This window comes from Columba livia, chromosome Z (genome assembly GCF_036013475.1).
Source record: "Columba livia isolate bColLiv1 breed racing homer chromosome Z, bColLiv1.pat.W.v2, whole genome shotgun sequence".
Lineage (NCBI taxonomy): Eukaryota > Metazoa > Chordata > Aves > Columbiformes > Columbidae > Columba > Columba livia.
The window spans coordinates 23,720,656-23,748,504 of NC_088642.1; the positions used below are offsets into that span (position 1 = coordinate 23,720,656).

The window sequence follows — 27,849 nt, forward strand, 5'->3', positions numbered from 1 at the left end:
TCTGTTTGTGTGCAAGTTTGGGGTTTATCCTGTAGAAGTCCTATGGTCAAGCCAATGGAAAGAAGAACAAAAATCTGAAGTTTTATTTGCTAGTCTTGGAGGACAGCATGCGGAAAACACACATCAGACTGGGACAGATTTTTTTTGAAGGTGGAGTGTGCTCACATTCCTTATATTGTTAGGGAAACTTGTCTTTGTATTCCTTGCTGGGTTGGGACCAAGCCCTCATAGCTCTGAGGATGCCCTTCACTATTCCAAATGATAGATTATTTGCTGGGCCTGCTGCCTTAAGATTTATTAAGGAAAAAAGTTCTCCGCGCTAAAGCAAGTGGTAGGGTATATTATAATTTTGGCTGTGACTTTAGATAGATGTAATTCAGTTGTTTTAAAAGTATATACACCCTAAATATTTTTAAACTTCAATCTGGAGCATTACCCTTTCCGAGCGGAAAAAAATACACTTCCATCTTTTTTTACAAATAGTACAATAAAGATGTTAACAAGTGTTAAATTTACAGTCTAAGAGTCTAACCATTTCATTTCTTATATTAATTCCCTTTGAATTCATAGGCTCCTGTTGCCCTTTGTCCATAGCTTCTAAAGAAATTATTGTCTTAAATCTTAATTTTGCTTTCCACTGCAAGTATTTTCTTAGTTGTTGAGTATGTTCCAATTTCACTGCAGGAGGCAGTTATGAACTCTAATTTGGGTAAGACTTCAGTTTCAAACAATTTTTTTAATTATCATCCTGTTTCTACTTACTTTCTTATTTGGGAAAAATAATGGTCCTGGTGGAAACAACAGCCCCCTTCCCTTCTTATTTAACACAAACTATCCCCTCTTTTGGCGTGTTTCAAACTTTTCAAAGCATTACCACACAGAAGTTATAGTGTCTTCAGAAATTAAGTGGTTTTTGTTATTTCTGTTATCTAGATTGGTCTATGTATTTCTTAAAAAAAAATCTCAAATGCACATGGAATTATGAGGCTGTCAGTAATTATATTCTGGTGACATGTGCCGTAGTGATTTGCAACATGTGCAAATAATGAGAGAACAGAGGCAGAACGTGGATCCAGCAGGAATTCTATCATGAGACCTTAGGCCTTCGGTGTCTGTTTTGCTCTTGTGACTAAGGGATATCACAAACGGGGAACTCAAAGTCCGCGGGCAGATTGTCAGTCTAGTGATTCATCTCATGTCTTCTCATTTTGTAACAGTGTAACCGTGTCAACTCAGTGGGGTTACTCATCCTTTATAATGGAATAAATTACAACAAAAACGGGCCATTGAGGTTTACTTACTGCTTGCATAAACAAATCTCTATTTGTTTATGAGGCCTTAAACACTTGCTTAAATGCTGTAAATAAAGGGTAATTTAAGTGAAGGCTGAGAAGATATATTAAAGTAAATTCAGCAAAATAATTAGAACCACAAGATCATTAGTTAAAGTAACTCCAGAACGAAGGATGGTGGTGCAATATTTGTCTCGTGATCCTCTCATGTGAGATCCAAAGCAGCAAAAGATATTAATAGCTAAATGCATACTTCTCAGAATTCAAAGGAAGCAACAAAAGCTGATATCCTCTGATACAGGCCTGGAAATTGTCCCAGTGAACAAAGGAATAGCTAATACATGCATGTGTCTACTTAAAAACAAAATGAGACTTCATCTAGTAGATAAATGTGTTATTTTTCTGTTTGGAAACTCCATTATAATAATGAAGTATCTGTCTCCACTTCAACCAATATGTAGTGCACTGTAAGCAGCAAGAAATAATTGTCTTAAATCTTAATTTTGCTTTCCCCTGCACTGTTTTTGTCAGGCATGCTGTAAGTCATAATCATTGCACAGATTACAAATGCAAACTGACCCTAGTTGCTGAATACCGACATGTATTCTGAGTTATCTATTGGCCCTGTTTACTTACTGCATTTATCCTGCAATAATTCTATCGGCCTGCAGGTTCCCCACGTCACCTCACTGGGCCTAAAACCAATGGTCCTCTCATCCTTTGAAGGATAGACAAATTACCTGATGATACCCAAGAGGTGGTTAATAAGAGCGTAACTGTACAACTTCTGTATTTTTGTATTTTTCAGTGTATTTAGTAATACTTGACTGTCCTGTGATTTACAGAAGAAAACGGAAAATTCCTCCAGTTGGGCTCCTGGTGTTTGGGACACTAAATCAGGAAGATGCAAATATAATACCCAAAGTAGGGTATCTGTACAGATCTCCTGTATGGATCTCAGATCCCACACCATGACCAGTGACCCCTTCTTCTGCAAGCATCATGTAGTTGCATGAGGAATTCTGCAGGCAGCTTTAGACTTTCCAATACATTGAGTCAACACATAACTAAAGTAATTCAGGATCTGTACCAAGGAATATAAAGGAAGTTAAACAAAGGCTTTGATTTTTCTGTATTCAGACAGTTCTCTTTACATTGTCAGGTCTTCAATAGGGTGTAACTGTAATCATAACTTCACAGGTATCATCAGCAATACATACAATTCCCATCTAATCTTTGTACAAAATAACTCTCCTTAGGAGATGCAGAGGAAAACGATTCATCAGCTAAACTAACAACAGTTCATGCCAGGTGACTTTAAAGGCTTCTCACACCAGAAATACCTGTACAAGCAAGTTCTTGTTAATGTTTTATGACAGATCATCCAAGCAGAGTTCACTGCACTGAACCCTAGCCAAGGAATGGAAGTTACGACAGCACAGTGCATGGGATTCAGTGACAATATACAGTGAACCCTACAGGAAGTTCAAGTCTGTTCTTTGCTTATCTGTTGTAAAATACATGAAAATTGAACTGAAAACTGAGTCCAGCTAATGAATAAGAGAGAGATTTGTATTTGTGAGGGAGCCCAGGGACAGATTCAGATAGCTGAGTGCAAGATGGAGATTGTTTTACATGAAATGGAGTCTGACAAATTAAAATACTCATGGCTTCAGATACATGATATTGGAGGTTGATTGATGATGATACTGCTTTTCAGACGGCATAGTCCTGGAATGCTGAACTTTGAAAAAAATACTGTGTGCTCTTCTTAGGGCAAGAGTATGTGAATGTGCCACCAACAGCAATAATGAAGGTACAATGTCCAAATCAACACCTTTGGAAGCCAGCTGCACTACCCTACATCACTGCAAATAGCAAAGACATTAAAAAATCTGCCCTGCAAAATTCAAGCAGCCACTATTGATTGCTTCTGTGAAATTGCTGTTATTTCATATGATCACCTGTGTTTGCATGGGCCTCTTGGCTTGTCTGAGAATTCACATTGAACAGGCTTCGTATCACGTTCTCTAGTTACAGGCAATAACAGCAATACCCACTTTTGAGTCTCCGTTCCAAAAGCACTGGCTCAACTTGTGGAACTGGAAACATGAGTCCTGGTCCTGACAAGAAATAATCACCACACTAAGCCTCAACATCTCTGCAGTCAATAGAGGTTTGCATGGCTGCTCATTTGTAAGGACTCTTGTAGAACTATAGGAGAGAGAGTCTCAGGTTGCCATTTTACTTCAGTGAGTCCTCATCTCTAGCTGACCTCTATTTGAACTTTTTAGTGGCTGTTTCTTGGCAGGAAGACATTCAAAATATTACTCATGTATGCCTTATATTATTTACTAGCTACCATTTAAATATCGGGCATACAGCAGTCTTAAGAACTGGATTTACAGAGGTGGTGGTATCCCCAGTAGAGCCCAGAGTCAGTGTCTCATGGTGGAACAGCTGAGCAGCTCCCACACCTGTCTTTGACCATCAGCATTTTATACAGCCCTCTAAACTACAAGTGGAATTTCTCGGAAATATTTCTTGTCAGCAAAACGGACAAAAAAAAAAAAAAAAAAAAACAAAAGTAGGGATTTGTGCTGATCCTGCATCATGTTCATTGCCAGATTTCCTGTCAGAGCTCAAGAAGAGGAAACAAAATATGAATGTGACTTGAAAAAAACTTGTAGCACTTTAAAAATCATGGCAACAAAGCTGCAGAACATTCTCTTCAACACAGCTAGCAGGCATTCGGGAGGAGACAGACCAGAAAACGGATTGCATAAGGGATCCCATGACTGCAGTAACAGTAATAATTAACAATAAATGTTTTTTAATTATATCCCCCTTTTTTGCAAAGACTTCATCATGTCTTGCTTGTAAATGTTTTAAGTTAATGATAAATTGTTTGTTTATTCTTTAAAACACACGTGTGCAAGGTAGGTTGCAAAACATATAATTAAATGATCGTGTGAAATTTCAGATGTCTAGTTGTGCTGAAGCCAAATGTAGGACTTTGTTTGCCGTTTTTCAGGCAAACCATGGTGCAGTCAGTGGCTCAGGCACTGTTTGAGGCTTACAGTGTGGACTGTGCGTGAGGCTGGTCTTCGGAACTTAAATGGCAGAACAGACAGAGGCTGGGTTCTCTCTCAGTAGCGCGTGTGCTTTGGTAGCTGCTCCATCTGTGTGTCTGCACGGGGAGCACTTGAGCTGAGGTTACAGTCAGCACAGTTACAGTCCACATGCAGTCCATCATCTGCCATAAAATCACCATATTTCACACAGCACACACGGTCCTGCATGGATGAGAGATGCACTTGATGGATGGAAGGCTGTGCCAGAAAGAGATAAGCGCCTGAAGAAAAAAAATCTTCCCCTAGATACTGGGAGGATTTATTTCTAGGTTGCACAACTTTCCAACTTTTTATTGCTCTTAATATTATCTTAATTGCGTGTGGAATGTTTCCCTGATTGTCTCCAGGTTCTGAAGTAAACCTTCATCTTTAGCGAACATTTTATGAACCTATCAGGCAGACATAATTTCTCCCAGCAATAATACGGTCCATAAGCCTACGGCTTTCTAGGAAGATTGCGTGGCCTGAAAGGAGTAATCTAAAATGGGCCTGTTAATATTTCTGTCTGTGTAATACATTGGACTTCAGCACTGATAGTGTGCTAGGTCAAAACCTTTTCTGCCAGTTTAGCTTTAATCCTTTCCAGTCTCTGTAGATTTCCATGGATTATTAAAGACAGTTAGAAAAATCACCATATTTCATGTCGTGATGTACTCTGTTCACTGTTGTTTATCAAAACAACAGGAAAACATCTTTACTAATCAGGTTACAGATTGCCTTGTGAAAAATCTTAGTTACCTCTAAAGAGGTAATATCTACCTATACAAAATCTTTATGAACAATGTGTATGTATGTATGTTATTTCTACTCACGATGCACAATGCCTACCCATACAAAAATGGCGTGGTATGTATTTATTTTAACCATTAAGACAGGTAACTTTTTAACAGAGGTTTTCCTTAAGGCATTTACCCAACAAGTACTGACCTAGCCAAGGCCTGTTGAATTTATATTGGGAGCTGAACTAGATACTCTTTAAAGGACCATGCCAACCAAGTCCATTCTGTGATTCTGCAATTCTATGATTCTATATTCTGCAATAAAAGGAAAAAATAATAAAGTACTTAAAACCTACTGTTATTTAAGCACTAAGCCACTATACAATTCTTTTAGGCGTGCTTCTCTTCATTCTGCAGAATCCAAATTGCTATAGTTCATTAAACTGATAGGCATGAAGTTCTTAGACTTGCTTCTTCTTCCAGAGTTTTAAAATAATATAGAAGAAAATACTTGAGTATGAATGCTAGAATTCAACCACCTTGTCTTGCAATGTTCACCAGACACTGATCTCCATGGTTTCATTAGTCAGCTGATCTTCATGGGGTCACAAAAATATGAAAGTTGTACACAATAGATAAGATTTGGTGTGGAGCTTGTAGGGCAGCAGATAATACTGAGTAGATACAAACGCACATCCTGTCCTAACTGCATTTCCTCTGAAAACATAAAGATAATGCAGGAACAAACTGACTTCTTTGTGTCACAAATGTAAGGTTTAAGGATTTTTAACATCAACTGACAATTCGGCACATTACAGTTTTCAAGCACTGCATTTTACACTGTCATTTTGGCTTTCATTAACTCCTTTTATCTTTCCTCCCCTCTTGAAAGAGTAAAGAAATTAGGAGAATTAAGAGAACAGCTCTCTGTTAGAGGAACAACCCATATTTACGTTCCTTTAAAACTTTATAAACAGTCACTGGTATTGTTTCACTAAGCACACCTATCACGGGGGCTCTACAGAAATATTTTTCCCTTGCATAACAGGACACGTCTGGCCTGCTCTGGGCACGGCAGAAAAGCCTTTTCATGCACAGAGCACGTCCTTGCGCGATGAAGACATGCAGCGTCCACTGATAGAGAGATTTCTTACAAACGATTGATATCACTACAGGAATGGGCAGTTGATTTCATAACACTTGTTTTAACAGAAGAGACCAGAAAAGACCACGTGGGAGCTATCTGAATTCTGACCCTCTTGGGGTGAACCATTTGGTCTCAATGTGGGACAATGTGGTTGGAGATCTGTGTCTGTAGCAAGTGTGTTAAGTAGTTTTCAAAACTGTTTGGGGAGCCAGGCAGCGCTCACGAGCGCACTGGGCACAGGTCACAGACTGCTGGGGGAAAACCCTTGCGCTAGATAAGCTCGTGGCTCCAGCTGTCCTTCACTTATAGTCTGGATCAACTGCTTTTGGAAAATAGTTATCAATATCTACTCAGTCCTGCACATAAGCACACCTTCTGAATTCTTAGTTTCACATCTGCAGTTCATTAATTCCTTCATTTCTTCAGATAAGAGGGTTTTTCGTTATTAAAGAAGGGAAATGTAAGATTTACACTTTTCTGCAACTAGTTTAGTATTCATTTTCTTCTGTTTGCTGCTTCATAGCTCTCCCAGGGAGAGGCAACCAAAGGTCTGGCTGGATGTTCTCTGCCTTCTTCAACACCACTGTGAGAAGACCAGAGATGGAAAAGATCATCTGTGCTTTGGTATTATTCCCAAACTCAGCTTATCAGGTTATCTTTATGAATACAGATTTATCCAGAGCAGTGTCACTGAGATGATTCTGGACAATGAAAGAAAAAAAAAAGGGGTGGGGGGAGCCGAATTTTTAGCCATACAAATGGCCAGTATGGGTTGAACTAGACGTAAAGATCATTTGGATGTTTGCTTAACATTTTTTTTTTCCTTTGTGAATAAAATGAACTGTAATCCAGGTTATTTTGAGACTTACAACTAAATTGTATTGTTTCATAACGTAACTGTCAGAAATCCTAAAGGTAGTGCTGGGAAACACCACACCTATCTCTAAGAGAGGAAAAGCAGAACCTGGAAAGTTATAGATCAGTTAGTCTAATTCTATATTTGAAAAGCTATTAGGACAAATTATGAATCATTCATTTAAAAGGTCCCATCTACCCTGACAGTACAATTAGAAGGGTGAAGCCATAGGAAAAAAGTAAAGAAGGAAACAGTATGCAAAATGCCCTGGCTAAAAAGGCAAATTGCCAGAAAAGCCTAAATTAATGAAAAATAAGCAGCCCACCAACCTTGTCTGGATAAGTAGGAGGTGCTGGAATGGAAATTTGTAGTTATTATCTTTTGGTCCTACAACAGCACCTTTTGTGATATTTCAGTTTGAATTACAAGCTATTGGAGATGCAGTTCCTCAACTAAAAATTAGGTCTATAATGGTTTAAAGCAAACCTTTATATTTCTAAATGCAGGAGGCATCAACACTCCTAATGTACTGCTGTGTACAAGAAAACAAGAATGGGTGTGGCAGAGAACTCCTAGATTGAAAACAATTGCTTGAATACCTGCTGACAAGAATAACAGTAGTGTTGCATTAGCAAGGTCATTAAGCAACACCACAAGGAAATAAAAGAGACATAAATTTGACTTCAAGATTTTTAATATTACATTACAAACCACCAGTATAATGAAACTTTCTTGCATTACTGTATTACAAAACACTGTGCAGAGTCATAGGAGTTTATGTACTAAAGGGTATATAAAAATTAATTTTAACTTGGCTGAATGTCTATTATTCATGTTTTGTTTGATGTTGCAGCATTTCTATGCTGAACGGCTGCCCCAAATTCATAGGCATTTACCCTTAGCGGGGGATGAACACAACAAAAGGAATTGTGTGGTTCTGGCTCCAGGGAAAAGTAATGGAGTTCATAAACAAGTTCATTCACATGGGCAAGCTTATGAGAACACATTTCCATTATCGCTGTCTACAACTACCTGAAAGGAGGTTTGTAGCATGGAGGGTGTTGGTCTCTTCTCCCAAGTAGCAAGTGACAGGACAAGAGGAAATGGCCTCAAGTTGTGCCAGGGGAGGTTCAGACTGGATATTAGGAAAAAATTCTTCATGGAAAGGGTTGTCAGGCATTGGAACAGTCTGCCCAGGGAAGTGGTGGAGCCACCATCCCTGGAGGTGTTTAAAAGGCATTTAGATGAGGTTCTTTGGGACATGGTTCAGTGCGAGAGTTAGGTTATGGTTGGACTTAATCCTGAGGGTGGGTCTCTTCCAACTGAACTGATTCTGTGATTCCATGATTCTTCTGTTGTCATGACTGACAGAGAGGCTGTTAAAGGGACAATCGTTGTGTCTGTTTTGGCAAGTTAATTATACTGGTGTATTTGGATTAATATGTTTTCACCTGGTCACAACACACAAAGCCTGGCTCCCTCGGGATGCCCCTGCAGACCCTGCCCTAGAAGCGAAACCGAGTTTGACGTTACCAGTGCTCACAGAGGGGCTGGCTGCAGCCACTGCTGCTCACTGGTTACCTTTTACGAAGGTGCCTCATCCAAATAACCCAGCAGCTCTGCTGGAGCGGCAGGTGCTGCTGGGCTGTTTCCTCCCTCAGCCACGGGGACTGGGCGCCCAAGGGGCAGAGCTGGGCAGCACGGGCAGGAGAGGCAGCCTCACCGGGCAGCACTTCAGCACAGCTTCGGACACCATTGGGAGGAGTGGCTGACACGCCAGAAGGCTGTGCTGCCATCCAGAGAGACCTGGACAGGCTGGAGAGGTGGGCAGGGAAAAATTTAATTAAATATAACAAGCGAAAGCATAGAGTCTTGCATCTGGGCAGGAACAACCCCAGGTTCCAGTATAAATTGGGGAATGTCCTGTTAGAGAGCAGTGTACGGGAAAGGGACCTGGGGGTCCTGGTGGACAGCAGGATGACCATGAGCCAGCACTGTGCCCTTGTGGCCAGGAAGGCCAATGGCATCCTGGGGTGTATTAGAAGGGGAGTGGTTAGTAGATGGAGAGAGGTTCTCCTTCCCCTCTACTCTGCCCTGGTGAGACCACATCTGGAATATTGTGTCCAGTTCTGGGCCCCTCAGTTCCAGAAGGACAGGGAACTGCTGGAGAGAGTCCAGCATAGGGCAACGAAGATGATGAAGGGAGTGGAGCACCTCCCTTATGGGGAAAGGCTGAGGGAGCTGGGTCTCTTTAGTTTGGAGGAGACTGAGGGGGGACCTTATTAATGTTTATAAATATATAAAGGGTGAGTGTCACGAGGATGGAGCCAGGCTCTTCTTGGTGACAAACAATGATAAGACAAGGGGCAATGGGTACAAACTGGAACACAAGTGATAATGAGAAAAAACTTGTTCACGGTGAGAGCAACAGAGCACTGGAACAGGCTGCCCAGGGAGGTTGTGGAGTCTCCTTCTCTGGAGACATTCAAAACCCACCTGGACATGTTCCTGTGTAACCTCACCTGGGTGTTCCTGCTCCAGCAGGGGGATTGCACTGGATATCTTTCGAGGTCCCTTCCAATCCCTGACATTCTGTGATTCTGTGACCACGACACTCAAGTACCATCCGGTTTAACCAATAAAAGGAGAACGCCACGGTGTGCGTGCCCCGCGTGGAAGTGTGTGTGTAAGGCGGGGGGGCTGGTTTGGCGCGGGGAGCTGCAGCGAATCCCCTGAGCGCCGGGTGGTGCCTGCGGGGCGCGGGGTGGCCGCTGCCCGGCCGCCGGGATGTTCTGCCGGATCGCACCGAGCAGTCACCGGCCCTGAACGCGGCGCCACCAGCACAGCGCGTCTGTCCGCCGGCGCTGAGCGCACCCGTGTGTCTGCGTGTCCGTCCGTCTGATCGGCGCCCAGAAAAGCCGGTTCCCCGAGCCGGCCCGAGCTCTCTGCAAAACGACGGAGTTCCACCTTATCTCAATGGTGGATTTAATTGCACTCGCCGGTCACAGCCAGGCGCCAGGAACTGCCGAGGCCGCCGCCACACCGCCCTCCGCCGGGCGCCAACCGGCCGCGACGCCCGCTCCCGCCGCCAAGCCTCCCGCCGGGCGGGGCGGCGGCCGGGGCTCCCGGCACCAGCCGCCCGCTGGGGGCGCCGCTTCCCGCAGCCGCCCGGCCCAACCGAGCGCTACCGCGCCTGCGCGGCACCGCGGGGCGCGCCCCCGCCAGGCCCACCCGCGGCGGCGGCTCCTTACGGCGGCACCGCCCACCCCCGCCGGCCGCTCTGCGGCTGCGCCGTGCTGGCGCACGCGGCAAGACCACAACTCCCAGAGCGCACCGCGCCGCCGAGCCCCGCCCCCCCGCCGCCTGCGCGCCCTGTCGTGTGAAAGGTGATCTGGCGTCACTTCCTCCGCGCGGTGCAGGCCGGGAATGCGAGTCGCGATTGGCCGACGGCCACCCCGCTTTCCAGCGTGCGGGGGAGCAGGAAGCGGTACCGGCGGAGCGGGCGCGGCGGGGCGAGGGGCTGCGCGCGGTGAGTACCTGGCGGAACCGCCTTCCCACCCCGCGGGGCGCCGCGCCGCCGGGGCGCGACCCGGCCGGGAATTGAAAAGGGATCGATTTAATGCGCGCTTTGATGACGTAAGAAGCACTAACGAGGCGGCGGCGCTTCCAGGCGCATGGCGCGGGGAGACACCGGCCCGGTCGCCTCCCGGGGGTGCGCCCGGTGGGATGCTCGCACCCGCCGATGGCCGCCTGCAACGTTTTGGGAGCGCCTGTGCCCGGCGGGCACTCGGCGCTGGTTAGGCCTTCCGCCTTCTCCCGCTCCTGGGACTCGGCGGGCGCTTATTGGCTCCTCCGCCTAGGGCGGGCTTTTCCACCGCCTCACGATTGGCGGGGCCGCGCTGACTGCCATCGGCGTCCGCCCATGAGGCTGCGGCTGTGGCGCGGTGGCGGCGCTGGCCGCGGGGCGCAGGGCTGAGGCCGAGGCCCTGCGGTTCCGGCGGGGGCGGGGCCTGCGGGAGCGCGGGGGGGCGGGGCGCCCCCTGGCGGCCTCGCGGCGCGGCGGGAGCGGGGTCCGAGCGGCGGGCTGGCTCTGCCGCTGGTCATTTCTGAGGAAAGATAATCAGCAAAGCGCACGAGAAGCTCTCCGTTCTGTGTAGCCACTGTTGCCCGCCAGACACCCCTCAGGTTCCTCTTTCCTGCGGTGGCCACAGCGACATGGCGGCGGCTTGGTCGGTGCTTCGGCAGCTCCTCTGGGTTGTCGGAGCCCCTGTGACACTGCTCTGTCTGCCCGCGTTCGTGTGTGACCCGTGTGGGCGAAGAAACCACGTGTCTGCTTCCTAAAGTACAGAGTGCTGCTCGTAGTCCAGGAGAATAGCAATAAGCTGGCTTTATTGAAGTAGAGTTATAAAAACATTTGCAAATCATATGCACATCATGTAAGATGCATCCAGTGTTACGAGATGATAAGGTTAAGTTTGTAGTTTACAGCATCTTTCAATAGAATCAAGGTAAACAACTGAAAGAGTCCAGTTTCTGTTACTCTTCTATGAGGTTACTCGTAAGTGGCAATTTGGATCACTTCTGCCTGCCCTCCATGGCTTCTCCGTTGTCTTCTCTACTTTTCACTTCTTACTCCAAAGAAGTCATGCTCTTATCGAATGGATGCTGCTCTGTTGGAGGTTTTTTCTGCAATATCGCTGACTTTTTAAAATAAGAATACCCAATGAATGCTGCAACTGCATTTAGATACACAGTAAATTCACACTTCTTACTAGTTCTGTGTTAATTCATGGCAATAAACTAACCATCATAAGTTGTATGTTTTCTAATGTTTGTTAAGTGTTCTGAGAAAGACAAACTTAGAAAAAAGTCTTAGATTGGGTAGGGGGAGGTTACACTATTGTTTTGAGGGGTTTTTTTTTTGTAAGATATCCCTAGAAATATTGAATTTGGAAGTAAATTACATTTGGGTAGGTGGAAATCATGAGAGCTGGTGGTCAAAACTTTGTTTGTTGTAACTTTTAAGGAATTATGCCTCTAACTGCAAGTCATCTTATCCTTTTGTAATGTGTCAAAAATGCCCAAGAAGAATTAAACAGTGAAGTAAATAGCTGACAGCTTCCCACATGAGACTTTACGTAGAATGCCAGATAATGGAAGAGAGGCAGGAGCTGTTGCCTCTCTGTCTTAGAGCCATCATTACAGATGAAGTGCAATGACAGCAGCAGCAGAATCTGCTCCCTCGCACCACGCCTTGCCACTCGCCCTCACAGGCCAATCTCCTCTGTCCCCTTGAAGACCCTGATGGGTATTTCAGTGTCTGCTTGGCAAAGCAGTAACGGCAGGTAGAGCTGGACTTCCATAAGCGGTTGCTTCTGCTCGTTTTTTTGTTGTTTGTTTTTTTTTTTTTAATGCTCTTGGCAAAATGACTTCTGTGTGGACCAGTTTTTCTGAGATGCAATGAAGTGTGTTTTGTGGTGAAAACAGTAATTCCACAATTTCATTTACTTCTTGTCTTCTAGTCATAAGAAGATAACTTTGTCTTGCCATAACTGGGTAATTCTCCTCTCTGTGTCTACTCAAGCCCATACACCTGTGTTTGTGAGGTAGAATTTACACACAAGGGGAGTCTGCAAGCGTGACAGCATCAGCTCAGATGTGATCAGTACATGTAAGGAACAGTTTTGCACTCAGGACCTTCCAATTCCAATCACATACAAAAATTATCTGCACCAGCAGTCAGGAAGCACCTGCTCTCTAGTTTCTTCTAGCACTGAAGAAAAATGCTTCATTGCCACACCAGAACTTTCCATCTCTTTAATAATGGTTGGTTTGATACGAGCTGCTCTCCTGACTTTCTTCCTTTTGTCCATACTAACAGTATAGTGAAAAGTATGTCATAAATGCCTTTAGGACAGTCAGGCCTACGCAGAAGACACGTGTTCTTCAAAGTGAGCTAGACTCTGAAAAGAAAGTTTCTGTTCTAAGGTGATTTTGAAATGTCTTTGCTTTTTCTGTGGCATTCTCAGTGTGAGCCATGTGAGTGTGGGAGTTGAAGATGAGTGATGCCTCACAGATCTGAAGTCATTTTGCCTGGAGTTAGTTTGTGAAATGTTTTCATTGAAGCACCTGGACTCTCTCAAGAGGTTCTTTTGCATAAGCAGCAGACTAAAACCTGCGTCCACAGGCACAGAGTTCTGCTAAACCACTTCAGGTCTGAGAACCTGTGCAGCTCCCATCCCCAGCCATGGTGATTGTATTAGTAAGGGAGGAAGAGCCATCAGATTATGCGAATACGTGTCTCTTTCAAAACGCTGGCTAAGAGTATTTTGCTTTGCATGGGGAGGAGTGTAAGTAGGCTGGATTAATAAGATGCTCTTTGCTCTTGGGTGTGACAGCACATTAAATCCCTGGCAACTCCCATATACTCAGAAGCTGAAAACTGCTGCTTTATTACAACCTTATTTAAAGGATGCAAACATCTTGTGTTCACTAGCTGCAAAATGTGACTTTAATATGAAAACTTTAAGAAGTGTTGTTCCACCAAGTGAATTGGTAGAATAGCGAGAAGTAACTATATAAAGATTCTGACATTATGCTGCTGTAGTGGTGTTGAATAGTTAGCTGTGGGGATGTTACATCACTGCAATATTTGCTTTGAGGGAGGTAGGTCCCTGCTGAATCTGTGGAATAAATAAATACACTTACCACTTTGTCTGTTATGTGTATAAATAAGGCAATATTCTGCATCATTAACCCTACTATTTCCTACCTGTCAGCTAAAATCAGGTAAACCTGTTACCAAGACAGTTTAGGGTTTCCATTTATTTTATAGTCCCTGAAAAATGCAAGTTAGTTCATGTTTGTATACTAACCTAACTGTGCATAGTATTTACTGAGTGGCACATTATCCTTACGCTCATACCACATCTTTTGCAGTCTAGTCCTTTTGCCATGGAAGCTGAAGAAACGATGGAATGTATCCAAGAATTCCCTGAGCACTATAAAGTTATTTTGGATAGACTGAATGAACAACGTGAGCAGGACCAGTTTACAGATATCACTCTGATTGTCGATGGTACGTACAGGCCTAAGAACCAGTTGTTATACAGAGAATTCTGAAAGCTGTGCTGGGAAGCTGTTGGGCTTGTCACAGGTCAGCTGTCAAACCGGGCTGCTGACAAATTCTTGGTTCTGTACCAGTGTGCAAGCTGCATGCAGAGTTTCATTTAAAATCTCAGGGTGAACAGAGTCTCCAGCAGTGACTAATAATTTTGCTTCTGCTTTTCAAACAATGGTCTAAATATTTTTAGTTAGAAGCCCAGCCTGAAACCACTGTGCTATATTTAACATGTTGCCCAAGGGTTTCTGAAACGTTGTTAAAATATTTCTCTCTAACTTGAGCTGACTGTTTGCATTCAGAGAACTTGTACAAATATTGTGTTTAAAAAAAAAAATCTTGAAATAAGATTTATTTCTTTCTTCTCTGCTACCTGCCTACTAGTATGTGGCTATAATAGGGTAGAAGCACTCACTTTTCTGTGTGTGTTCTATGGACATAAGTATTAGTTTAAAAGGCTGACATAGGTATAAGTGCTTATTATCACCTTAGAAAAGGTGGTGTCTGATTGATAACCTAAGACTGCTTTTCATCCCAAACATGTCTTAGAACACATGAGGACTTCAAGGAAGATAGGCACTGTCTACCAGGGCAGATTTAGCTAAAGGAGTAACACCTGATCTTTGAAAGGATAGCAAGAACTCTTTTGAAGGAAAAGGGTCCTCCAGAGTCTCGATTAGGAAAAAAGTAAGCAAATGAAATAAAAGTTACTCTTCAGGAATTGCCACAGTTTCATTGGCAGCACTTGCACAAAACTTATCCTGAATGTTTTTGTGTGCAGCAGCTGTGTAGTTCTGATCCCTGTTACTTCTCCCATCTCTGTCCCGTGGAGCCTTATGAATGTTCATGCCTGTGCCAGGGAGAGCACAACACAGTGATAGGGAGTAGGGAGTCTGGAAAACAGGAGCAAAACAGCACAACTGTTGCTGTTCTGCAGTTATGCTGTCAGAAGTGGTGATAAAATACATCAGTCTGTAAGAGCAGCAAAAAACAAACAGAATCTGGGTAAAATCAGAGAGCTGAGGCCAAGAAAGGAGAAGGTTCGCCTTGGAATTTTGCACAGCTTAAATCTGAAAAGAGAAACACTGGAGGGAGTCCTCCAGCTAATGGAGTTGCAGAGCTTCAGCAAGGTCAGTGATGTCAGCAAGGGTCTGTGTGAGATGGGACAGGCTAGTTGCAGTAGTATTCAACATTACAAGCGGGCATACTAAATGTCTCTATGCTGTTGGAATAGATTAGTACACTGGGTGGTCTCTGTTCCACATCTGCACTTCTTCTACACTATGAGTGAGGAAGGTGTTATCCTAAACCAAAATTTTTGTCTCTCATTGTAGGTCACCATTTCAAAGCTCATAAGGCTGTTCTTGCTGCCTGTAGCCAGTTCTTCTATAAATTCTTCCAAGATTTCACTCAGGAACCTTTGGTGGAAATTGAAGGTAATCTGATTTGTGCAAATAAAAAGCTTCAGAGTTGTGTCCCCAAGCTGGAAATGAATGGATTATCCTTGGTACGGGCTTACATGCGTACTTGTTCGTGTCAAGTAGTGTTCTGGATCGCAGCTCTTGAGTTGTTCTGAGGCAGCTACCACCACTGGAAAAAAACTTCTTCCCCCCCTCCCCCTCCCCAAAAAAAGGAGGGAGCATGTTGAAATAGTTTTTTTGGAAAATAAAGTTTGAGGTTCTGTGGGTGGGTTTTTCCTTGTTCGTTTTTCTTTTTTTTTTAATCTTCCACTCAGTACATGGCTAACGGAGGTCAGGCAGACCCTGTATGCTTTTAGGACTAGCAGTGTGACATGCAGTCTTTTCCGTGATGACAGCCATTCTGGTCAGATGAAAAAGGCTGCCAGTGATGGCCAACAGCAGATGCCTTGGCTGGGATGCAAGAACAGCATGGCCAGGGAGCAAATTACTGGAGCAATATTTCAGCCTCCAGTAACTTGCTGCTCCAAGGTCTCTTGAGAAAGAGATCATATTTTTATGTTTAAATCTATACTTTTTATTATTCAAACAGCTTTTTGTCCATCTTATCCTCCCTTTTATCTTTGTCATGGTATAGCTGTAATTGTTCCAGATTCACATGTTTCTACAGCAGACTTTTTATTCCAACGTGAGTCCTCTAAGGGTGTTGTGTTTTTGAAACTGGCAGCTACAGTACTGTGAGCAAAATGGTGTGCAGGCAAGTACGCAAGATTCATCAGACAGATGAGACTGAGAAACTGCTAAAAGGAAATGCTCTTTTTCTTGCCTGTATACAGGTGTAAGTAACATGGCATTTCGTCATCTAATTGAGTTCACCTATACAGCAAAACTAATGGTCCAAGGTGAGGAAGAAGCAAATGATGTTTGGAAAGCAGCTGAGTACCTACAGATGTTAGAAGCAATCAAAGCACTTGAAATCAGGTAAGCACATAGGTCTCTTTTTCTTCCCAACGCTGTAAGGCAGAGTCACAAGAATCTTTTTATAAGAGCTGGCTCCCTGTATTTTTCAGTGCTGTTCCTTATCCTGGAACCTCCTAAATTTATGTGGCACCATATACTCTTCTACTGTAAGATATAGGTCAGAATTATGCAGGCTAAAAAATGAGTGTCACACACTTCAGGCTGTACCTCGATGACAAGTGACATAGCTAGTAAATGTTGCAGACGCTGTAGGGCTGAGAGTTTCTGGTAACTAATACCAGGTCTTTGCTGACTGCCCACACCTAATTGACAACTGGGTGTATGGTGATAATGTGAAGGTAAAAAAGAGCAGAGCTTAGTTTTCTGCTTAAGAAATTGAAAAGAAACTTGAAATTTAAAAAATATGCTCTAATTTATATCACTTTGAGTCAGTGTAGACTGGTAGAACTGTTGAATTAGGATTCACATCCATCCATCAAGCTAAACTCTTCAGCCTGAAGTTATTTACCACTGTTCGATGATGTTATGCAGTTTGTTGGTTATACATCATCAGTAAACACCGTATTTCTCACGTGACAAGGAAACAAATGTTTTGCTTAACAAACACACACACGAGCCAGTCTATTCTTGGAGTTATTTCCATTGTTCTTACGTTTTTGAAAGGATATTTTGGTGGGAGGGTTTATTTGGTTTTGGTCAGAAAGACAAGCTTGAGTACCACTGTCAGTCTCTTGTTTTCTCCTCCACAGTAAGAGGGGGAAGAATTATGATACATTGCCCAGTCAGAGCTTTGACTGAAAGGGGCAGGTTTCAGAAACTTCAGCTCAAGTGGAGATGGTTATAGAACTAAATATTTGTATAGTGCATCAAAAAGTTGCACGTCGTATGATCTAGGCTAGAAAGAAAATATCAGCTGTTATTCCTTAATGTGCAGTTGTATTGTATGTGTGTATCCCCACTTAAAGTTTCACACAATGTGGTGAAAGTCTTCTGGTACATGATCCTGGAGATCCTTGCAGCAATATGCAAAGTAACTGTCACCTTCTAGATGTCAGAAATCCAGGCTAGAGGAAACTGAGTTTAGCTACTCCATCTTCCTGTGTCTCAATAGAGTAAGGTAACATTTGATATGCTGTATCCTGCATTAGATCATTAGCCACACATCTCTAACATATGACTTACAGATACTGGGTGAAGCCTTATGTCTCCTGTTACTAGAAAACATGAAAGTGATAGGGAACGGGTTACATTAAGGGATTAATCGGGCTGCAGAGGAAGGTAAAAGCACATCTTACTCCTGTCAGCTTGACTTGAGGGGTGTCAGTCTGATTTGAGGGGAACATAGCCATTCATTTTCGAAAGTGATAATCAGTAGGAAAACTTCCCGCACATGAGTGCTGCGGATGATCTTGAGGGTATGACTGGAAAGCATCGTCCGACTCAGCTCTGTCTGTGTTTGAGATGGCATGCTATCCCTGACATCTTGGAGGAAATGGGTTGTGAGTGTATGACGCAGGCAGGACAGAGCAGAGCTGGGGTTTGTGTTTAAGCCCAGAAAATTGAACTAGAATACTCTTTCCATGTCCCAGTGGCTTTTATTTTTACCTCAGGTGTTAGCTGTCTGCTTTGCTGAAGTATGAGATGTTCTAATAATCCCCGTGTGACTTCACAGATGTTCTGTTTTCTAATAAACTCTAAACACTGCAGGCAACTGCAGGCATTCCAGAGCTTAAAAGGTGACTGGTGTAGGAAGGACTTGAATCTTATTTCTGAATATGCAGGCCAAAGAACTCATTCCTATGGGGAAGTTTTCTTTCCAAGTACAGAATTTCACAAGTTTCTTAGATAAACCTATGTCATCAGGTTAAGTGGCCTTTCTTTGTGACAGGTGCTTTTTATCATTCAAGCAGAGCTATTTAAAACACTTTAGTAGCCTTATGTCAAAGGCTCTGCAGGTTTAACCATGCTGTTTTACAGCTCTAAGGAGTATAGATTAAGGACAAATTAACTTTTGAGAGGCACACAGATTATGTGGTTATTCATTGCTCAGCTTCTTTGAGAAACAGCTAGAGTGTGTTGGATGCAGAAGCTCAGTATTGGGCAGGAATTGTTATGTCAGTGCTTATGGATCTTAACCATGCTTATGCAAATATTTTGCAGGAACAAAGAAAATTCATCAACTTTAGAATCAAATCAAGCACAAGGTAAAAATAAACCAAAAAAGAGGAAGATAGCTGAAACCTCTAATGTTATCACAGAAACACTGCCATCTGCAGAATCAGAGCCTGTTGAAATTGAGGTTGAGATTGCTGAAGGGACAATTGAAGTGGAAGATGACAGCATTGAAATACTTGAAGAAGTAGCTTCTGCAGAGCAATCCATAAAGTACATCCAGACAACGGGTACATCAGATGAATCTGCTCTGGCTCTTCTGGCAGACATCACCAGCAAGTATCGTCAGGGAGAGAGAAAATGCCAGATCCAAGAAGGTGATAGTGCAACTGATCCCTCGTGCAAACAGGTAGAAGGTATTGAAATTGTGGAACTTCAGCTGTCACACATGAACAATTTATTCCACTGTGAGATATGTAACCGTTCGTTTAAATTGTTTTACCATTTTAAGGAACACATGAAAACACATTCTACTGAGAGTTACAAGTGTGACATATGCAATAAAAGGTACCTACGAGAAAGTGCTTTGAAACAGCACCTCACCTGTTACCACCTTGATGAAGGTGGTGCCAGCAAGAAGCAAAGACCTGGTAAAAAAATACATATATGCCAGTACTGTGAAAAGCAGTTTGATCACTTTGGACATTTTAAAGAGCACCTCCGGAAGCACACAGGTAAGAGCACTGCGGTAGTCCTGTCCTTGTGGCTTGGCTCTAGCATTTTGGGTTTTTGCATGTTTTGGGGAAAAAGAGAATATGCTGAAGAGAATGCATGAGTCCTCAGTGCTAGAAATACTTGGCTTCTACTTACAACTGAAGTGCTGGTTTGTCTTTTTGTTTGTTCATTTGTTTTGCTTTCCATTGATGTAAAATTTTCAGGGTTACAAATAGGCATCTAAAACCAGAAAGCATGAATGAAGCTTCTCTCCGAAGTGTCTTACATCTTAAAGATTTTTTTCAAAATCTTAAGGCATGTTTCCTTCCTCAAAAGTGCTAAACTGAGGAGCTGCTTTTGTTTTCACAGTTTGACTAGCAAATTTTTCTGTTGAAATACGACCTCAACTGTGAGCTTCTCAATGGAATACAGTTTAGAGGGCTTTGTCTAACAAAACTTCTGAGCATATGCCTTTTAATGCATTAGGCATAAAATAATCCCTAAAAGTTCTCTTGTATCATCTTGTTTTGAAAGTTTCACCCTTGCTCTTGACATCTCATCTATGACTTTTTCTTTGTTAATTAAAACAGCGAAACGTTTCTAGTGACTATAGTATGCTTTTTTTTTACTGTGAAATCTGCCTCTCTGAAATCTGGATAGCATCTTTTGAGTACAAAGCGGTTTGTGCTACTTCTTTGTTCTTTATATTATGGGAGGTTAAGATGCTACTTCGTCATCTCACTGAAAAGTCTACTTTCTGAACAGGTACTGATCATTATACAGATGAATGTAAAATAATGTGGTCCTGATCTTCCAGATGGTTTTGGTTAATATGTCAGTCACGAGTCATCAGTAAGAATTTAATGGAGGGTAGCAGCCCTAGTTCTTTCACAACCTTTATCATTGTTAAAGCCTTCTGATTTTAATTTCTTGGTATCTATATATGAGACTGATGAGTATATATGGCAGCGTCCAGTCTACTCCAAATAGCACCTCAAAAGTTCTATTTATAAACAGTCTTCGGCAAATCCTTGTTACCTATGAAACAGCGAGTGTTTCTCCTTTATGAGCCATCCAAAACCAAGCTACTTAACAAAAGACTTTTCAGGTAGAAGTTTGTGGCAGATTAAGAGAGCAACCCAAATATCACAATATGTTCATTGCTGTTGCAACAAAGGATTTTGGGGACAAAGCGACTTAGCATATCACAGGAGGTACAGAATACTTTCTAGGTGTATTGATACAACAAGTATAAGGCATGGAACTTAATTACTTTTGGGTTAGCATTTTCAAAAGCCATAAGATTAAAATCAAGACGGATAAATACTACCATTTAACTGTGGTCTCCTAAGGTCAGTGGAAAAACTCCCATTCAGCCAAAAGATTGTAAGGTCTGAATTCTGTATAGCACTAGTTGAATTCTAAAATGGAATTAAAAGGCCTGGGGGAAAATGTCCTACAAAATATTTGATCTTGTTGCTGGTTCTTCACAACACCAGCAATAACATGAAAATAGCAACTGGAGCAGAAACAGGCACTTTATCAATGCTGGTAGTTCTTTTTGATGTAGGAATTTGACATTTCCAATGGATATTATCTTTGTCTCAATAAAATATAGGAAAGAGATATATGGAGTTTCTCACTCATGCGTACAGTGCCCTAAGCAGCTTCCAAGTCTCTCACAAAATACCTCAAAAACATCTTGCATATCATTTAACTCTGAAAGTATTAACAAAGTCATCTCCAGAATTTATAAAGAGGGAGTTTTGGTCTCATGTAACTAGTATGTTTTTCCCCTCTATGAGGAAAGGCTGCACTTAAATAATGTATATCCATCAAGTTAAATACCTCTAATTTGTCTTGCACAAGAAGAGAAATTTCCTCATACAGAAATCAATCTTAAAATGAAGCTACTGCTCTTAGTATGCTGGTCTAATCCTGATGTTTTGCAAAGCTTATATTCTGTAGCAGAAAGAGACACTGAACAGCGTTGATTCCCTCTGATTTTACTGGCAATTTTGACTGCTGAATATTTCTGAAATTTAGGCCTTCTTGATTTTTTTTTTTTCTTTTTTTTCCTTTTATGGACAGCACGTGTGTGTGCTCACGTGAGTGAAGGTGCAAGTAAAGGAGTTGTGATGTGCTCCAAGCAGCTGAATTAATCTTGTCTGTCCCCTTGCCTGAAAACTCTGTAACTGAAGTAATGTGTATACAAACTTCTTAGAAGAAGTTAATCATAGCTTTTGCCATTCTTGGTAAACCTAAAGTATGTTTTACAGGAAGAGTACTTTGAACTGCAAATAGCATCCTCCATAGGAGTGAATAAATGGACTCTGTTTACATACCTTGAATAAATGACCCCAATAAGTTAATTTGATAAATGCTTGCTTTTAGTGGAAAAAAAAAAAAAAATAACTAGGTTTACTATTTCTCTCCAAACCCAGCCTAAATGATGATATGGTAGCTTTATGGTTATGGCTGAATTACTTTGTATTCCTTACATATTAATCAAATAAAAGTCACTGTGGTAATTGTGGTAGTTGTTACAAATTTTTGGGGGTTAAAAAATATTTATTTGTGGAAATCTCCTTCCCGTGACTGTAGGATTATAAAGGACCAGCACAATACTCAACTGTCTCTGGTCAGAATTTCCATCCTATGAGTTCCTTGTGGTTGGCAAATGGAATCTCATCCATTCTCATAAAGGGAAAACAGATGATCATTAGATCAGGCCCAAAGCCTCTCTCATCATAAAATCTCCCTCAGATGCGACTCAACTCATAGTGGGGTAGGAGAAGCAAGCTGTCACCTTTAGCAGGGGAGCTCAGCCCCCAGCTTGCCAGTGTGTTTCTCATTGAAAAAGACAGCGGGCACGCTCTTTGTGTTTTCAACCCGTGCTGTGACTGGTGCAGCCCACGTCACAGTGTTGATTTGCACTGTGCTAGGATGTGCTAAGTCCTTGATTTTTGACCTGCAAGACTGGTGGCAGTTCAGCATCCTCTGCGTTACCTGTACACAGTCTCCAAAAACAGAACATTCTGTAACCATGAAAGGGAATATTCCCACCATTTAAGATTTTTCTGTGTGTAAGTGAAAATTATAGGCTACTTGTGCGTTTCTTTTGAAAAGCTAATTAGAAACTTCAGAATATCTGTATTTCTGAAAGTATGGGTTTATTGGCTTCTATCTCAGTAGTCACTAATTATTGCATTCCTGAAAATGCAGGCATTTTTACTAGCTAGTACAGATTTTTTTTGTTATTCACTGAAATGTCTCAGCCTCTTTTGGAGTTCATTAAACTGTTTCAGTAGTGATGTTGGTGTCACCACCTCCACAAATGAATTATTAATATCAGACTTTCAGAATAAGCACCCCGTTCCTAATTTTTTATGCTTTCATTTCCTTGAATTTCATTGTGTATGTGTGTGATTAAATTAGTAAATGGAGACACCAGTTGTTCTTTGTTACTACTTGATGAAAGTACCAACAATACACTATTTTGGATTAAAAAGAAAAACCAACCTGCTTTCAGCCTCCCCTGCTGTTGTCCCTAGCTTGCTTCTGTGTTTGGCATCAGGTTGGTAGTTAAGTGGCCAGTATCAACTCTCAAGCATAAGCAGTTATTGTTCTTGAAAACAAAACTCTGTTATTTAAATATTTCCTTCTTTAATATGTCACTTCATATATTTACTAATGTTGGGTCTTTAATTGTAAATATTATCAGATGAAAAAAGACAAATTAGTGCTATTTTTTCTTAAGGTATTTCATCAGAATAGTGATGTAACTTCCATAAAAACCTAAATGTATCTTAAATGTCACTGCAAATTGTTACATTGTCTTATTTCTAAATGAGGGTTATGAGGTTTTTTCCTTTTATTTATGTAAATTGAGTTTACATATAATGTCTTTATCTTCTTTAGAATAACTCGGTTGGCGATGTTTTTATGGTGTATATATCAACCTACACAAGAGAGAGGAGGAAGAGAGAGATGACAGAGAGCTGCCTAGTTTTATACACTTACAAATCCTTCTATCTGTCTTAACAGGTGAAAAACCATTTGAATGTCCAAACTGCCATGAACGTTTTGCTAGGAATAGCACTCTCAAATGTCACCTGACGGCCTGTCAGTCTGGAGCTGGAGCTAAAAAGGGAAGAAAAAAGCTGTATGAATGTCAGGTGGGTAGTGGAAGTAGCAAAGCCTGAGGTTAAATACCTCTTTCCTGTACTAAGCAGGAAAGGCAACGAGAGGGGGCTTATATCACCAAGAACTACTTTTACTAAATTAAATATAAGGATTGCCTTAAACTAAAACATGCAGATAAATTCTTATGTCTAAGTAGTTCCATTGAAAATATGGAATTATTAATATGGAGCCTCATAATTCTTACAATCAGAGAGATTCTTACAGGTGTGTAATTGTTCATCTGCATTTTACTGATCTTTCTACTTGCTTTTCAAGGTTATTGATGCACTGACCTAGGCGTTTACAGCTTGTGAGCATGCTTCCCTAAAGTCCAAAATACAAAGTACTATTTTATTTCCTCTTTTATTATTCTTCTGTTTGATACCAAATATCTTGACTTTGCCTGGAAAGTCATTCCAATTTAAAATGGCATTCTGTAATGTCTTTTAAGCAAGTACAAATACAGTAGATGGACAGCTATGGTACTTGGTCAGTAACTATATGTAACTGACATTTGAAAAGCTGTTTAGATAAATCTTGCTTAGCATTTAAAAGCTGACTCTGGAAAGCTAGAAAATACAAGAGCTGAGGCTGGTTTTAGCATTTTTATCTGCCAGTTGCTGCCTCACTGCTGTAACAGTCTCAAATATAAGCACACTTCTTCCATTTTCCTCTCCCCCGCTTCCTCTTCCTTTCTAGTCCTTTAAGGCTCTCACCTTATTCAGTTCACAGAATGGCTGTGGTTTGAGGTTAAGTTGGGTTGTGTAGTGAAGAAATCTACTGGATATCGGCTTTATTTGTTCCAAAAGAGAGAGTGATCTTATTCACCAAAAGCATTGAATACTGCAAGAGATTAATTAATTTTGCATTGCTAATCAAATAATTTAACCAGAAGTTTCACTGATGCTATTGCATCATTTAGTTGTAATGCTAGTCTGAAGCTGATTCTTGGGAGCATACCTTTGTCTTAAAGATTACTTTATTCTGAATGTGAGAATTATTGTATAACACAAAGTTGTACCAGATAGCTTCCTGGAACATACTGTTTTGTCTTTGTGATCCTTTGGTCTAGTAACTTTGTATCATAGCTTTCACTTTCTATATTGATACCACACCCTCTCACAGATTTTGTGATTGTGGATTAGTGTTTCTTCAACTTGCAGAAACTACAGCAGTTCTTGGATAAATTTTTCTTGAATTTTTCTCTCCTTAGAAGTAAGATGGAATAGTGTTCAGTAGATAAATCTTGGCTCACTGAACAAAGAGGTGAAAGCAAAATGGTGCCTCCTTGTTGAGCAGTTTTGGTGCTCTTCGGTGTGTGTCTGAATTGGGCTCCATGTGGCAAGAGCAAGAATTATGTGCTTGGGCATTACCAATAATCATTACTTTTAGGTACGACTAAGTAATTATGAGTGTTTATCTGTAAGGTTAGTATTTTAAGAAGTCTACCGAGGTAAACCTCATGATGCCATAAGCAAATGAGAGCTGACAAGGAAAAGTTGGCTAATAGTACTGAATCTAGAACTTCAGTAACAGGACTGTTTGTATTACACTTTTATTATACAGTATTATTGCATAAATAGCTTTCCACTCAAAACTCTAGCACCAGACATTTATTGGGGCATGATACTGTATGTGAATTTCATGTAAGGTTAAAATTAGAAAACTTTGAAATGCTGTACTGATTCATAAATTTTGCATGTATTCTGTGTGTGTACAAGTCAAAAGTAGCACATTGTTTCTCAAAAATAAATAAATGCCAGATCTTCTGTTCATCTGAAGCTGACTTCTCAGCTTTCACCTCCTAACGTATATATTTTTTTTAATCCAAGTAGCAAGAAACTACAGTATGTGAAGCAGTAATCTGAAATAGGCACTATACTTTGTCATATTTCTGTTGGCTCTGTTTAACATACTGTATCTTCTGTTTCAGGTTTGTAACAGTGTGTTTAACAGCTGGGATCAATTCAAAGATCACTTGGTAATACACACCGGTGACAAACCCAACCACTGTACCCTATGTGATTTGTGGTTTATGCGAGGCAGTGAGCTGAGAAGGCACCTCAAAGAAATGCACAATATTTCAGAACAAGTAGTGACAGAAGAGGTGCTTCCAGTGGAAAACGAACCAGTAACATCAATGACTATAATAGAACAAGTGGAACAAGTCCATGTCCTACCAGTAATTCAGGTACAAGTGGATCCTGCACAGGTTACTGTGGAACAGCTGCATCAGGATCTCATACAGGACAATCAAGTGAAAAGTGCGCAGATGGAGGAGCTTCAAGAACAGGTGCAAATTCGTTACTTGGAAGTGGAACACATTCAGACTGAAGAAGGTGCTGAAGTTCATGTGGAGCAGTTACGTGTTGAACATGTAAATCAAATACAGATGGAAGAAGTACAGGCAGAACTTGTAGATGGAACAGACCTTGAACAAGTACAGTATGGAACTGTTGATCAAGGAGAAGCAGAAGTAAAGGAACCTGATCAAGTAGATCATGCAGTTAAGGAAGATCATGAACAAGCTGAAGACTTAAAACCTCAACAATTAGTGGACATGCAGAATGAAAAGGTGGATGACTAGGACAAATAATGACACTGTGCAGGTTTAGGAATGAGATACCAAATTATTTTTGTTAACTTTTACATTGGTTTGTGAACCATCAGTGGTTACCTTTCCAATATGCTGCCCTTAGGAAGCTGGACAAGTGGACCAAAATTAGCTTTCTTCATATACAACTAAACTTCTCACATATGGGAAAAATAACTTCCACATTTATGTAATACCATGGAACAGAAAATACCACAGACATGGACAGCTTTGTGAGGATTTTAAAATTAATAGCTTGTGTCATTGTTACTCCACCCTGGGTATATGTAAGAGTAACTTGACCTCTTTTGCCCTTGCAAACTCTTGTTCTAGATTTGCAGGGTGTCTGTGGCAGAAGAATCAGTAAAATCTGGTCAGTTCTATTTTAAGTGGCAGGTGGGCATCTGTGAATTTTCGGATCGATCTGTTTGCTGTATCCTACAGTGGTCCCTGACTTTCAGGCTGGGGAAAAAATAATGTTGCTGGAGGCCTCTGAGCACAAGAATCCTGTGCCTTGTCAACACTGACTGGTTAAATTTCCACAAAGTTCCTAGAGTGTTCAAGAACCTAGTTCAGTAAAAGGCAATGTAGGTAATGTTATAGTGCTTTATATTTTAGCTTAAAAATGTCAGCTACTGATTTTTTTTTTTTTTTCCATTTAACGTAGAGGCGGGCAGCTGAGTGAGGAAACAGAAACAAATTTCACATGTAGGCAGCAGGGCACTCTAAAAAGGACACTTTGAAATAAGAAAAGCTCAGTAGGAACTGTGGTAAGCCTGAGCTGGAAGAAAGCTACCAGCAGACTTTTCTTTTATAAATCATCACTTTTTATATTGAATACGTTTAACCATAGAGACTTGTCTATACGATATTGGGTTCCTGTTTGTTTGAAATGACGTTCTGACACTTGAGAGAAATATGTTGTGCTAAACATAAAAGTAAAAGCCATAGGTATGAGTGCTAAACTGTGGATTGAAAAGGAGTGTAAATAACTTAATCAATATTAGACAATAAAACAATACCAACCATGCAATGGTGCATCATTTGTTTCATCCAATAAACTAAGAACAACTGAGTGACTGGCAATTATAGGGCAAGCTGCCAGTGGTAAGAATCAATCTCATATTTAATAAGATTATTAGCTCTTTAACGTTCAATTTGTTTAGAAAATAATTGTCTAGCTTTGTGTTCAAGGATGCTAAGGACTTCTAATTCTCAATTATTGCCTTGAAATTAGAGGTGCTCCACACTTCTGAAAAGCTTTCTTTTCAAAGCCTTAACTGAAAGCAGGAATTTTTGCAAGGATTTTCCCTAATGCTCTTAGTTAAAATCAGGCTTTTCTATTCAGTTTTCTCCAAATGTAGAATTGTTTCCTGGGATTTGTGGTTTTGTTTAGTCTCGCTCAAAATGATTGTGTTTCATCATAGCATTTGAGAAACTGTTGCAAAAAAAATACATATCTCAATTAAAATTTCAAGCAATTTAATTAATGTAACTGGCATTCTTTTTAATGATGTTTTTGTTTTCTGAGGTGCAAGTCATATGTGATGAGATTCTGTGCAGAGGAAAGAATGTTAA

General features: G+C 41.3%; 1 protein-coding gene across 3 annotated transcripts; it reads left to right on the forward strand.

The window, feature by feature from the left end:
- The first annotated feature begins 10,448 nt into the window (after positions 1-10,448).
- Positions 10,449-27,757, forward strand: ZNF131 (zinc finger protein 131). 3 transcript variants are annotated; one of them, XM_065045154.1, is made up of 8 exons: positions 10,544-10,677; positions 14,088-14,226; positions 15,603-15,704; positions 16,523-16,667; positions 18,828-19,188; positions 19,291-19,513; positions 23,541-23,671; positions 25,612-27,757. In XM_065045154.1, the coding sequence occupies exons 2-8, from the start codon at positions 14,103-14,105 to the stop codon at positions 26,263-26,265; spliced, it is 1,740 nt and encodes a 579-aa protein (XP_064901226.1). In that variant the 5' UTR covers positions 10,544-10,677; positions 14,088-14,102; the 3' UTR covers positions 26,266-27,757. The 3 variants fall into 3 exon arrangements, with proteins under 3 accessions (XP_064901225.1, XP_064901226.1, XP_064901227.1); XM_065045153.1 differs by having other exon boundaries at positions 10,449-10,677; positions 18,828-19,513; XM_065045155.1 differs by lacking the exons at positions 10,544-10,677; positions 14,088-14,226; positions 15,603-15,704; positions 16,523-16,667 and having other exon boundaries at positions 19,057-19,195.
- The last annotated feature ends 92 nt before the right edge of the window (positions 27,758-27,849 follow it).

Coding starts and splice junctions, on each gene's coding strand:
- ZNF131 (XM_065045153.1), top strand. CDS start 14,103: ATGGAAGCTGAAGAAACGATGGAATGTATCCAAGAATTCCCTGAGCAC. Junction 19,514..23,540: donor GCACCTCCGGAAGCACACAG/GTAAGAGCACTG, acceptor CTGTCTTAACAG/GTGAAAAACCATTTGAATGT. Junction 23,672..25,611: donor AAAAGCTGTATGAATGTCAG/GTGGGTAGTGGA, acceptor CTTCTGTTTCAG/GTTTGTAACAGTGTGTTTAA.